At 42.2% G+C, this 12,962-nt stretch overlaps 1 protein-coding gene across 1 annotated transcript in view; it reads right to left on the bottom strand.

Moving 5' to 3' along the window:
• The window catches only part of LMBRD1 (LMBR1 domain containing 1), a 142,290-nt gene that overhangs the window by 83,957 nt on the left and 45,371 nt on the right, over positions 1-12,962 (bottom strand). The window contains exons 4-5 of the mRNA XM_081530063.1: positions 11,539-11,636; positions 9,239-9,306 (exon numbers count right to left, since the gene is read on the bottom strand). Of these exons, the coding sequence (XP_081386189.1) occupies positions 9,239-9,306; positions 11,539-11,636 (166 nt within the window). The remainder of the gene's footprint in view (positions 1-9,238; positions 9,307-11,538; positions 11,637-12,962) is intronic.

Here is a 12,962-nt window from a genome sequence, read left to right as displayed (position 1 = left end):
CAAAGACACTTGAGTTATCATCAGAGCTGCTGCTCCTACTAGACTAGAGGGCAAAGCTGCTTCCTCCTCAGTTTCAGAAGACAGGGTCCTCGCCTCAGTTTAGCTGCCAAGAAGCTGATGCAGAGTCAAGGGGGCAGGACCAACACCCAGAATCAAGGGGGTGGGGCAGGGCAGGGCTGCGGAGGGCCGGGACAGTGACCCACCCCTCAGTAGGCCTGGAGGGCAAAGCACCCATCAAGGAAGCTGACTATTCCTGAGCCTTAAGATCTAAAGGAATCTACCTTGCTAGGTTCTCAACTGGTTTGGCACATTCAAATTTCCTTTCTGATGTCTCCCTTTAGGATGGAAATGCATATCCTGTGCCTGTCCCACCACAGTATCTGGAAGCACATAACCTGTACTGTTGCACAGGTTCACTGCTGGGGAAGAATTCTGACCAGGATGAGTCTTCGGGTCTCAACCACACCTGATCTAGATGACATTCAGATGAGACTCAAGACTCAGATTTCATGCTGGGTTAAGACTCTTGGGCCTTGCTAGGATGAGGTAACTGCATTTTGCATGTAAGAACATGGATTTTGGGGGAGCCAAAGAACAGAGTGCTGTAGACTGAATTTGTCCCCACAAAATTTATGTTGAAGCCCCAATTGCCAACAGAATGGTATGTGAATACAGGGCCTGTAAGGAGATTCATTCAGTTCAGGTAAGGGGCTCAGTCCTGTCTGACTCTTTGCAACCCTATGGACTGCAGCATGCCAGGCTTCTCTGTCCTTCACCAACACCCAGAGCTGGCTCAAAGTCAAGTCCATCAAGTCAGTGATGCCATCCAATCATCTGATCCTCTGTCATCTTCTCCTCCCTCCTTCAATCTTTCCCAGCATCAGCGTCTTTTCCAATGAGTCAGTTCTTCACATCAGGTGGCAAAAGTATTGGAGCTTAAGCTTCAGCATTAGTCCTTCCAGTGAATATTCAGGGTTGATTTCCTTTAGGATTGACAGGTTTGATCTCCTTGCAGTCCAAAGGAGTCTCAAGAGTCTTCTCCAACACCACAATTCAAGAGCATCAGTTCTTCAGCAATTGGTTTTCTTTATGGTCGGTCAAACTCTCACATTTGTACATGACTACTGGAAAAACCACAGCTTTGACTAGACGGACCTTTGTCGGCAAAGCAATGTCTCTGCTTTTTAACATGCTGTCTAGGTTGGTCACAGCTTTTCTTCTTAGAAGCAAGCATCCTTTAATTCAAGGCTACAGTCACCATCTGCAGTGATTCTAGAGCCCCAGAAAATAAAGTCTGCCACAGTTTCTGTTGTTTCTCCATCTGTTTGCCGTGAAGTGACGGGACAGGAGGCCAAGATCTTAGATTTTTGAATGCTGAGTTTTAAGCCAGCTTTTTCACTCTCCTCTTTCACTTTCATCAAGAGGCTCTTTAGTTCTTCTTCACTTTCTGCCACAAGGGTGGTGTCATCTGCATATCTGAGGTTATTGATATTTCTCCCAGCAATCTTGATTCCAGCTTGTGCTTCTTCCAGCCCAGTGTTTCTCATGATGTACTCTGCATGTAAGTTAAATAAGCAGGGTGACAATATACAGCACCTTGACATACTCCTTTCCCGATTTGGAACCAGTCTTTTGTTCCATGTCCAGTTCTAACTGTTACATCTTGACCTGCATACAGATTTCTGAGGAGGCAGGTAAGGTGGTCTGGTATTCCCATCTCTTTAAGAATTTTCCAGTTTGTTGTGATCTGCACAGTCAAAGGCTTTGGTATAGTCAATAAAGCAGAAGTAGATATTTTTCTGGAACTCTCTTGCTTTTTCAGTGATCCAGAGATGTTGGCAATTTGATCTCTGGTTCCTCTGCCTTTTCTAAAACCAGCTTGAACATCTGGAAGTTCACGGTTCATGTACTGTTGAAGCATGGCTTGGAGAATTTTGAGCACTACTTTGCTAACATGTGAGATGAATGCAACTGTGTGGTAGTTTGAACATTCTTTGGTATTGCCTTTCTTTGAGATAAGAATGAAAACTGACCTTTTCCAGTCCTTTGGCCACTGCTGAGTTTTCCAAATTTGTTACCATATTGAGTGCAGCACTTAAACAGCGTCATCTTTTAGGACTTGAAATAGGTCAGCTGGAATTCCATCACCTCCACTAGCTTTGTTCGTAGTGATGCTTTCTAAGGCCCACTTGACTTCACATTCCAGGATGCCTGGCTCTAGGTGAGTGATCACACCATCGTGATTATCTGGGTCGTGAAGATCTTTTTTGTACAGTTCTTCTGTGTATTCTTGCCACCTCTTCTTTGTATCTTCTCCTTCTGTTAGATCCATACTGTTTCTGTCCTTTATTGAGCCCATCTTTGCATGAAATGTTCCCTTGGTATCTCTAATTTTCTTGAAGAGATCTCTAGTTTTTCCCATTCTATTGTTTTCCTCTATCTCTTTACACTGATTACTGAGGAAGGCTTTCTGATCTCTCTTTAGTATTCTTTGGAACTGTGCATTCAGATGAGTGTATCTTTCTTTTTCTCCTTTGCATTTCCCTTCTCTTCTTTACTCAGCTATTTGTTAAGGCCTCCTCAGACAACCATTTTGCCTTTTTGCATTTCTTTGTCTTGAGGATGGTCCTGATCACCGTCTCCTGTACAACGTCATGAACCTCTGCCCATAGTTTTTCAGGCAATCTATGAGATCTAATCCCTTGAATCTATTTGTCAGTTCCAGTGTATAATCATAAGGGATTTGATTTAGGTCATGCCTAAATGGTCTAGTGGTTTTCCCTACTTTCTTCAATTTAAGTCTGAATTTGGCAATAAGGAGTTCATGATCTGAGCCACAGTCAGCTCCCGGTCTTGTTTTTGCTGACTGTATATAGCTTCTCCATCTTCAGCTGCAAAGAATATAATCAATCTGGTTTCGCTATTGACCATCTGGTGATGTCCATGTGTAGTCGCCTCTCGTGTTGTTGGAAGAGGGTGTTTGCTGTGACCAGTGTGTAGGGAGGTAACTAAAGTTAAATGAGGTCGTAATGCTGGGACCCTAGCCAATGGGTGTGATGTCCCTTGAGAAGACGGAGAGCCATGAAGCACAGAGGACAGACCACGTGAGGGCACAGCGGGAGGGAGACCATCTATGAAGAGAGGCCTCATCAGAAACCAAACTTGCCTGCACCCTGATCGCGACCTCAGCCTCTAGAACTGCGAGAAAATAAAACATGCTGTTCACAGCCGTGTGAGCAGACTAATACAGGTGACCCTTAAACAATGTGGGGGATTAGTGGTACCAACCCTCCAGGCAGTCAGAACTCGAGTATGAGTTACACTCGTCCTCAGGTACGTGGTCCGTCCACACTCACAGTTCCACATCCACATATCAACCAACCTCACAGGACTGTGTGTGCAACTGCAGAAAACCCACGTATAAATGGACGTACACAGCTCAAACTCAATGTTCAAGGGCAAACCATACATTACAGCTGCTATCCATCATTTTTCTTTATCTAGTCTGCTGACCAATTTCCACTTCATCAAATTCTGATTCAAAGATTAATTCCTTTTATGTCTTATCTGATTCTGTAGAGCAGAGTTTGCTACGCTACCATCAATCCCTGGCATCTGTCTCTTATCAGAGTCCTTAAACATGGTAACTCAAGTATCTATCTGCATCTCTCTCCACGTGAACTGTGAGGACAGAGTTCACAGCCCTCCATCTTTATATCCACAGGGGCTCCACAGTGCATGATCTGCTTAAACCCAGAGCACATTCTGGCCATGAAATTATCTACTGTTTTATCAAAAAAGGTTCATCACTTAACAAAAACTAGAAGTGTGTCACCTTCAAGAGTTTCAGGAAATGCAGCTGATCACTTACCCTAAAGGCACCTCACGCAGACCCTCACACGGGGTAAGGAGAAAACCAAAGAGCACTGTGTGTCCTTTAGTCACAGGCTGCTGGCTGGTGAACCAGAGGAGCCCCCACGCTCCCCCCCTCAGGGCCCTCAGCAGATGTCCCACTGCAAACACGGAGGAGAAAGCAAGAGCCCGTCTGAGAGGAACAGAGGAGCCCCCGCGCTCTCCCCCCAGGGCCCTCAGCACGTGTCCCACCACAAACACGGAGGAGAAAACAAGCTAGAGGAGCCCCCGCATTCCCCCTCCCAGGGCCCTCAGCTGATGTACCACCGCAAACACGGAGGAGAAAACCAGAGCCCATCAGAGAGGAACCCTTTCATTTGCCCCAAAACCTGGGCACCGACCTGGAACTCTCATTCTCATCCTCTCAGACAAAAGGAGGAAACGCCCTCGCCCGTCCCCATCACAGCCGCCCACCATCTGAGAACTCTGCACGCCCTTCCTCCTCACCTGCTACTCGCCTGACCATCAAGGCTCTCAGTACAAGCACAAGAGGGTTCCAGGACTGCAAAGGAGGGAGGCGGCACAGGGAGTAGTGCACGGCCATCAGCTAAGTCACTTCCCACGTCACAAAGGACAAGGCTCTATTTCTCAGTGCGTGCTACTACTGGAAGAACAGAGACGAAAATCCGAGCTTCCTACGGCCTGACCTGGCGGCCTACCCCACATCCTTCCTGAAGGCTGGCTGACTGTGAACCGAGCCGCGCTCGTGAGGGTCCCTCAGCAAACGTGCTCCTCCTCCAGACCCGCCTCTGGATGACAGAGTCGCCCTTCCTGCGGAGTAAAGAACCTGGCCTTGCCCAAAGCGAGATGTGAATTTTGCCCATGATTCTGGCATGTCATCCATGTCATACCTGATGGGGCATCTGTGTTCAGGACAGGGGCTGGCCATACCCAACCTCACGTGGTGGGCCAGAAAGACCAGCATGCAATTCAGCATGGAGGTGAGATGACCATGAGGGCAATTACAGGCTATTGGTCACTCAGATGTGCTGCAATAAAAACGCCATGTGAGCATCCCGTGTGGGAAATACAAGTGAAGTGAAGTCACTCGTTCATGTCCAACTCTTTGCGACCCCATGGACTGTCGCCCACCAGCCTCCTCTGTCCATGGGATTTTGCCGGCAAGAGTACTGGAGTGGGTTGCCATTTCCTTCTCCAGGGATCCTCCTGACCCAGGGATCGAATCTGCGTCTCCTGCATTGCAGGCAGACGCTTTAGCTTCTGAGCCACCAGGGAAGCCCTTGGTAACCATGGATATAACTGCTTAGTGAGTTCTGTGAATCCTTCTAGAGAATTACCAAAGCTGAGGGTGATTTTAGGAACCCTCACCAAACAGCTTGCAGTTGGTTTCAAAAGTGGGGGGAGTGCTCCTTGAAGGCTGCAGTTGGGCTAACTCCAGGCGCATCCTCCTTTCCTCCTCCCCTCATACCCTCCATGCCCGCCCTGTCAGAAACCCCGCCGGCTCTCTCCAAACCACGGGCAGGATCTCCTCACTGCTGAGACCTTCCTGTCTGGTTTGAGTGACCGCAACAGCTCCTAACAGACCGCAAGTTTCTACCCTGACCACCACAAAGTCAACTCGCATCACACCATCCAGGGATCTCTGCGAAATGTCAGATCACCTCACTCCATGAGCAAACGCCCTCAGCAACTCCCTGCTCCCTGAGGATAAGCGTCAGAGGCCTGCCAACGCCCCCAGGCCCTACTCAGGCAGCTCCGACCCCTCCTCTGCACCGTGGCTGGGCCCAGCCCCTCCACTCCAGCCTCCTCCCCACCCCTCATGCCTGCCCTTGCCTTGTCCTCAAGGCACCAGAAGCACTCCCACCCCGGGCCTTCTCACCAACCTTTTCTCCAGGTAGAGAACACTGCACTTCCCTCCCCTCACACACACGCACAGCTGGGCTCCCTACCTCCTCCTCCAAGCCTCTCCTCATCCTGCCTTCTCAGTGTCATACCCCCAACATGGCCTAGTCTTTCCTTTCCTTCTCTGCTCTCCTAACCCCCTGCCAAGAACCAATAAATTGCAGAAGAAACTTCAGAATCTGTTTTGTCTGGGAAAGATATCCTGGCTACTATGAAGATTTGTGATTTCACTGATGGTTCTCAGTCATGTTCACAATAAGGAGCTAGCAAACTACTGAGTGAAGTTTCACTGGCCCTCAGTCATGCCCTTTGGTTTATGCACTGCCTGTGATTTACTGTAGAGCTACAGGAGTAGCGCCAAGCAGTGCTACATGGACTACTTGGTCCCCTAACCAGAAATACTATCTACCCTTTAAGAAGTTTGCTGATCTCCATTCTAAGTAATTCAGACTTACAGATAAAGGATCCCCTGACACTGACAAAGCAAATTCACATAACTAGATCTGGCTTGATTTAAAAGCCAAAAATGACTTTAAAAATATATTTAAGAGCTAAAATAAATAACAAACCACTAGAACACATCCTTTCAACAACTGGAAAACACAGGGCCTCCCCCAGCTGACAAGGAAAAGGTCCTATCTCTTCCAACAGTGACAATAACTCAGGAACAAGTTGACAAGGGCTCACAGTGTCCAGTATGCAAAGAGGATTACACAGGTGAGGAGGAAGTCCGATAGTTACCCTGAAACCACTACTTTGACAACAGCTGTATTGTGCTGTGCTTAGAAATCCATGACGCATGTCCTGTATGTGCTGCTGCTGCTAAGTTGCTTCAGTCGTGTCCGACTCTGTGCGACCCCATAGACGGCAGCCCACCAGGCTCCGCCGTCCCTGGGATTCTCCAGGCAAGAATACTGGAGTGGGTTGCCATTTCCTTCTCCAATGCATGAAAGGGAAAAGTGAAAGTGAAGTCGCTCAGTCGTATCCGACTCTTAGCGACCCCATGGGTCTGCAGCCTACCAGGCTCCTCCATCCATGGGATTTTCCAGGCAAGAGTATTGGAGTGGGGTGCCATTGTCCTGTATGTAGGAAGAGCTTAAATGGCGAGGACTCTACTCAGCAAACACAGAGCTCTGAGGCTTCTGCAAACAACAGATTTAGCAGTGACAGCCAGCTACATGAGTTCCTGTAGATGGACTTTCTGAAACTAAAGATCACCTCTGAGCCAGGGCTATGGTAGACTTTTTATCACAGCTGTTAATTGTATCACAGGTGGATTTAGGAATCACTTAAGAAACCCCAACCCATAATATTAATTCACTAAGTGTTTTTCTTCTCTAAATTTAAAGTTAGTATCTACAGATGGATTTGTATCTACAACCCCATGCCTCTTATTCCTGAATTCAGAGTGATAATTTTGCAAGTGTGAAACTTAATTATGTGGGTTTCCCCTGCCAGAATAAAATTGGTTCCTTAAAGTCTACCTAGGGCCCTGCTAGCTGTCATGTTACCCTGTGATGGATGTTTCCACCTCTTTCTCAAACCTCCACCCTGTCATTAGTGTACCTTATAGTAAACACAATGGAACCAGAGCCCTAAAGTCCTGCTGATATAAAGTCCTTCAGTTTTAATTGTGCAAAAGCATCTACTCTTGGCCACATTAGCCATGGAGTGAGGTCACAGTAATTCAAGAATCTGAGACTAATGATTTTGCTTTTTCTTAAATCTTTAGAGAGCAAATCAAAGCAAAGTTACAGTGGGAAGGACAAAGTGGCTTCTCATGGTACTCTTTGGTTTTTTTCATTTTTATTTTTAAAGACTGCTTCACAAGATGCAGCTTCTGCAGAAACCAACATGACAAATGACATGTCTTAGGAATCTTACGTTGGTAGGAATCTGACTCTGGTTCCTTTTTGGGAATGAGTTGGGCAGCACACAGGCACAAACAGACAGAAGTTTGAAATCTTCAGTTCCAAGAATTTTTTTACTGATTCCCAACTTACTGTTTATCCTGGGGATCTTAAAATAATTTCCCTCACAAAAATTATTTCATTACTGCTTCTACAGCAAATGCATGCTTTTTATAATTCCTTGGTCTTCAGGAATTGAGGTTTTATGCTGTCTCACTTTAATTTCTAAAGCCCATTTATCATCTCTGAAACCTTTCTGCTTGCTTGGATCTGGCTGTACTTGGAGTCACACTGATTATTGTGATCACGCCCACAATTTGACCCAGGAGGGGCAGGCCTTCTTTTTCAGCCTAATAGTCTTCCATGTACATGCACATGCTCTTTGGCGCACCTAGGTGTGTGTGTGTGTATGTCAGTCGCTCAGTCGTGTCCGACTCTGTGACCCCATGGACTGTAGCCCACCAGGCTCCTCTGTCCATGGGACTCTCCAGGCAAGGATCCTGGAGTGGTTGCCATGCCCCTCTCCACAGGATATTCCCAACCCAGGGATTGAACCCAGGTCTCCCGCGTTGCAGGCAGATTCTTCACCGTCTGAGTCACCAGGAAAGATTATTAAGTGTTTACAGCTGAATAAATGAAGAAGCTTAAAAATGCTGCTGGAAAAAAAAAAATCAAGATCTATTTTAACAACAATAAGTGTCTTCCATTAAGAGGGATGTTTTCCAAAATGAAAATTTTTAATGTATTAAAAAATATACAAAAACTTACTGATATAAGTTTATAAAAATGTAAGGAAAAAGAATTAAGAAAGAACTCATTAGAAATTCCCTGGTGGTCCAGTGATTATGATTCCATGCTCTCAATGCTGAGGGCCTGGGTTCAGTCCCTGATCGGGGTACTAAAATGCCACTAGCTGCCCAGTATGGCAAAGAAAGGGAGGGAAAGGGAGACTGAAGGAGGGAAGCAGGGAGGAACAAAGACTAGAGACAGAGAAAGAAAAATAGAGAGAACTTAACAAGTTCTTTGTCTTAACAAGACAAAGATTAATTCAAAGTTTTAAAGACTGATGTATCAAATCTGAAAAGAGGTACAGACAAGGATTTTTCATCAAAGTGTTGCTTACAAAAATGGAAAAACTGCAAACATCATACATGTCCAAGTAGCCATCACTAGAAGACCAGCCAAATAAATTGTTACATTCTAAGAAAGGAATGCAATACACACAAAATTGATGCATCTATCCTGAAGAGATGCCTGTAATATGTCAAGCAGTGATTACCAAAAATCACATAAAAAGTAATCACATCTGTGTAAAATTACAACACAGAGGGTATATGGGAGAAGGGGCTTTCTGCATATATTTGAGTACACTAAAAAATATCTAGATAGAACAATGTAGTGGTTATCGATTGTTGGTGATATAAAAGGTAGTCTGTTCTTTTAAGGTTTTCTTGATTTTCTTTCTTGGACTTTTATTAATGAGCCCTTATTACTATTATCATTATTAAAATAATGCTATTTCCATTTTCAAGAAAAGAAAAATCAAAACTTACCCAACTAAAAGAAGAAGTGCACAAATCACAACAAATCCCAAAGTATACTTGAGTGCCATTTTAACTTGCTAGATGTCAAAGGAGAAAAAACATTCCATTTAGTAAAACTTTTAAAATATAAAGTATTCTTGCTACAGTGTAACAGTACTTTCATGTCCAATGTCCATTTATATTCAATTGTGCAAAGTTCCTCTTTATTGAAAAACAATGTATATAACACATCTTAAGTATCTTTCACACTACTCTAGATTTTTTTTTTTTTTACTCTAGATTTTTTAAATCATTTCAATGATCTCATGAAAAGGCAGTACACCTAAAATATAATTAATTCTTTGTGGGAGACTTAACAGTAATTAATTTACTTTAATAAGTACCAGAATATTTAATAAAATATTCCTCAAAATAGGGAACAATCAGAATCTACAATGCCCATACCCCAATTCATCAAAATGGGTTAAGTAATAATTAAGCAACAATTATAATATTTAATGTATATATGTTTGGATATATATAATATATAAAACATATACTTATAAAAATTTATTTTATAAATATGCATACACATATATAAAGCACATGCCATGCCAGGATTGGTTTCTAAGAACTTTACATATGTTAAACTCATTTCATACTTACAACACCCCTGAGATAGGCATTCCCATCCCTGCTTCAGAGATAAGGCAACTGTCACCCAGAGGTTAAATAATTTACCATATGTCACACAGGTGCCAAGGGACTAAACAAGGACTTGAAACCAAGCACTCAGTTCTTTAATATCTCTGCTTTGCTTGGTACCCATAAAGCAAGCCAAGTTTACCAAAAACATGGACTAGACACTCTAAATAAATGGAAAGAAAAGTTAAACTCAAAGGAAAAGCTACATCAGTGAGAAAAGAAAACATGACTTGTCTATCAGCCTAATGAAATCTCTAAAATCATCACCTTTTAAAATGTACCTTTATGCTTCATATGATAAATTCTTATTCACAAAGGAGCTGAGATAGTCTTTAGGAAAATGCCTGAGGTAAATTTCAGGAGGGTCAACCACAGGGGATGGGAAGATGCACTTGAGAAGCAGTAAAGAGAGAAGTGCCTGCCCGTCCCATTTTCAACAGCGAGTCTGTGACTAGCCTCTACCTTACACATCCTGGGTTTTCAAATACAGAATCACACAGCACTGCAGATAATAATTCAACTTTCTTTATAAATATTTAAACATTTTTTCCTCTAACAAATTGCACTGACTACCACTCTGGGAATCATTTAAAATATTGCTGATGTACTTTGCTAATGATCTTAATGCAAATGCTGTAAAGTTTTAATAAGCACAGCTATGCCTAATGCTGGCTTTTGAGTGAATATATTTGCTTATGTATTTAAATGTTACAAACCAAAAACAAGTTATAAAACAAATTCCTGTAACTCAACAAAAAGATAAAACAAATTTATTCTTTTTATGATGTTTTTCCCTTAAATTAGAAATAAAGTGTTCAATTTTGGCAAATACCTTTCAACATACAATTTCTTCTAAGACTTATTAAATTACTATATATTAATAGAAGTGCTGGTTCTAAACCACCAACGCATTCCAGAGACAGGCCCAACTCAGTTATATACTATATTAACGTGCTTCCAAGATACTTCTGAATTCTACCTGCTAATGTTTCAGTGAAGATTTTTATACCAAGACCTAAGTGACCTTGGTCTGCAGGTTTGGGCATGCACATGTGCTCTGCCAATCAGGTTTCTGTATTACTGTGGGATTAGTAAGGACAGTCTGCGAGTCCCCCTTTCCGTCCTAGAAGACGGGTCAGCAAGCCGCATCCTGTGGGCCACACGCGGCCCCTCCTACCACCATCATGCTCACTTAGTACTGGCCTCATACAGAAATAAGTTTGCTGGCCCAGCTGCAGAACTGCTCGAGAGCAACAGCCCCAAGCACCCCGTGACTCCTGGGCACTGGATTATAGTTGGTTTGGCCTGGGGTGTGCTGCAGGTGTAAAATGCACTCTAAATTTCACAGAATGTGAAAAAAAGCAACGTCTCATTAATAACGTTTTTGACTATCTGAAATAATACTTCGAACATATAATATTAAATACAATGTGTCATGAAAAATATTTTAATTGTTCTACTTATTTTATTGTGGCTACCAGAAAATTTTAAATTCACATGTGGATTACATTATATTTCTATTAGACAACACTGCTCGATAACAAATTCAAAGTCACATTATTTGAAAACAGGAGGAAATAATCCCTTCCCCCCTAAATTGAGACCTCTAAAATAAAGCTACTTACAGTGCATTTACCAGTATCATCATCATCCTTTTCTTCATAGTAGAAGTAGACAAAAGGGATCCAGAAGAACACACAGAATAATATAACAGAATATAAGGCTGTAGAAAGAATGAGATGAGATAGAATAAAAACACACGAACTTAACAAACGTTTCAAACATTTCGGAACACACACTCCAAATTCACTCCCCTATTTGACTCCTAGACCTGCAACTTGATATGTATGTATAATATCCAAATCAACCTTTTCTGACCCCTGTTTCAAGAAATCAACACCATTGTTATCACACAGCAAATCATAATTCAAGTTAACTTTAGGGCAATTTTTAGCAACAATCATAATACTAAATGTGTCAATAAATTGTGGCCTAACATCTCAGGTCTTACGATGTACACACCACAATACTAAGAACTTCCTGTGAACGATCTTATGTAAATAAACTTCAACTTTTATATTCTTTCCAACTTAATACTGGGTACAGCTGACACATTTGCCAGTCACTCAAGTTAAAGAAACAGCTGTAACTGATATGATCCTTTTGTTACAAATAATTTCCCCAATCTATGTCTAAAAGGAGAATAGAGGGGCAGAGGAGGAGATGGTCAGATGGTATCATCCACTCAATGAGCATGAATCTGAGCAAACTCCAGATGACAAAGGACAGGGGAGCCTGGCACGCAGTGGTCCATGGCGTCAGGACCAGTCGGACACGACCCAGAGACTGAGCAACAAAGTTTAAAATATGCAATGCTATGAAACTGATCTTATAAAAAAAACCAGGATAGAGAAAATGTAAGAGACAGTAAAATCAGATTCAAAGTTAACTGATACGAACTTCTATTTATCTGCTTTAAAAAAACATTAGATTTGAGATACTTTCAACCAGTAGTCAAAGTATTGTTTTTAATTCAGCATAGAACTTGAAATTTCAACAGCTATAGATACAGTATTTAAAATAAAAACATAAACAACTTTTCAGACTTAAGAAACCTAAGAAATCTGTGTATTTACATTTATTTTCATACACTATTTCATGCGAAATAGAGACTATGCAATTATATAAAGGAACCACAGGATAAGAATCATTATACTCCTTTATCTGAAAAAGTATTATTAAAGGCTTGTTAGTAATATATAATACTTAAAGTAAATTACTAACAAATTAAAATAGCTACTTTTAATTGCTAACAAATTAAAAGTATTGTTACTTTTAATTGCTAACAAATTAAAAGTATTATTAGTAATGTATAAAAAATCTCAATTACTCATTCTCTTGGGAAGAATGATTGTATAAATTACAGAATTTTTAAACATGACCTAAATACTAGCTAGCACTGTTTCATTTGTCTGGAAGTCACTTATGAAACAGCCCCCACTAAATGCAACACAGTTAAAAAATAACTCAGAACAAACCAGACTCTAAA

This window comes from Giraffa tippelskirchi, chromosome 9 (assembly GCF_054371585.1).
Source record: "Giraffa tippelskirchi isolate mGirTip1 chromosome 9, T2T-mGirTip1v1.2.pri, whole genome shotgun sequence".
NCBI classification, from domain to species: Eukaryota; Metazoa; Chordata; class Mammalia; order Artiodactyla; family Giraffidae; genus Giraffa; species Giraffa tippelskirchi.
The sequence above is the reverse complement of the archived record's forward strand: the minus strand, read 5'-3'. Positions and strand labels throughout refer to the sequence as shown.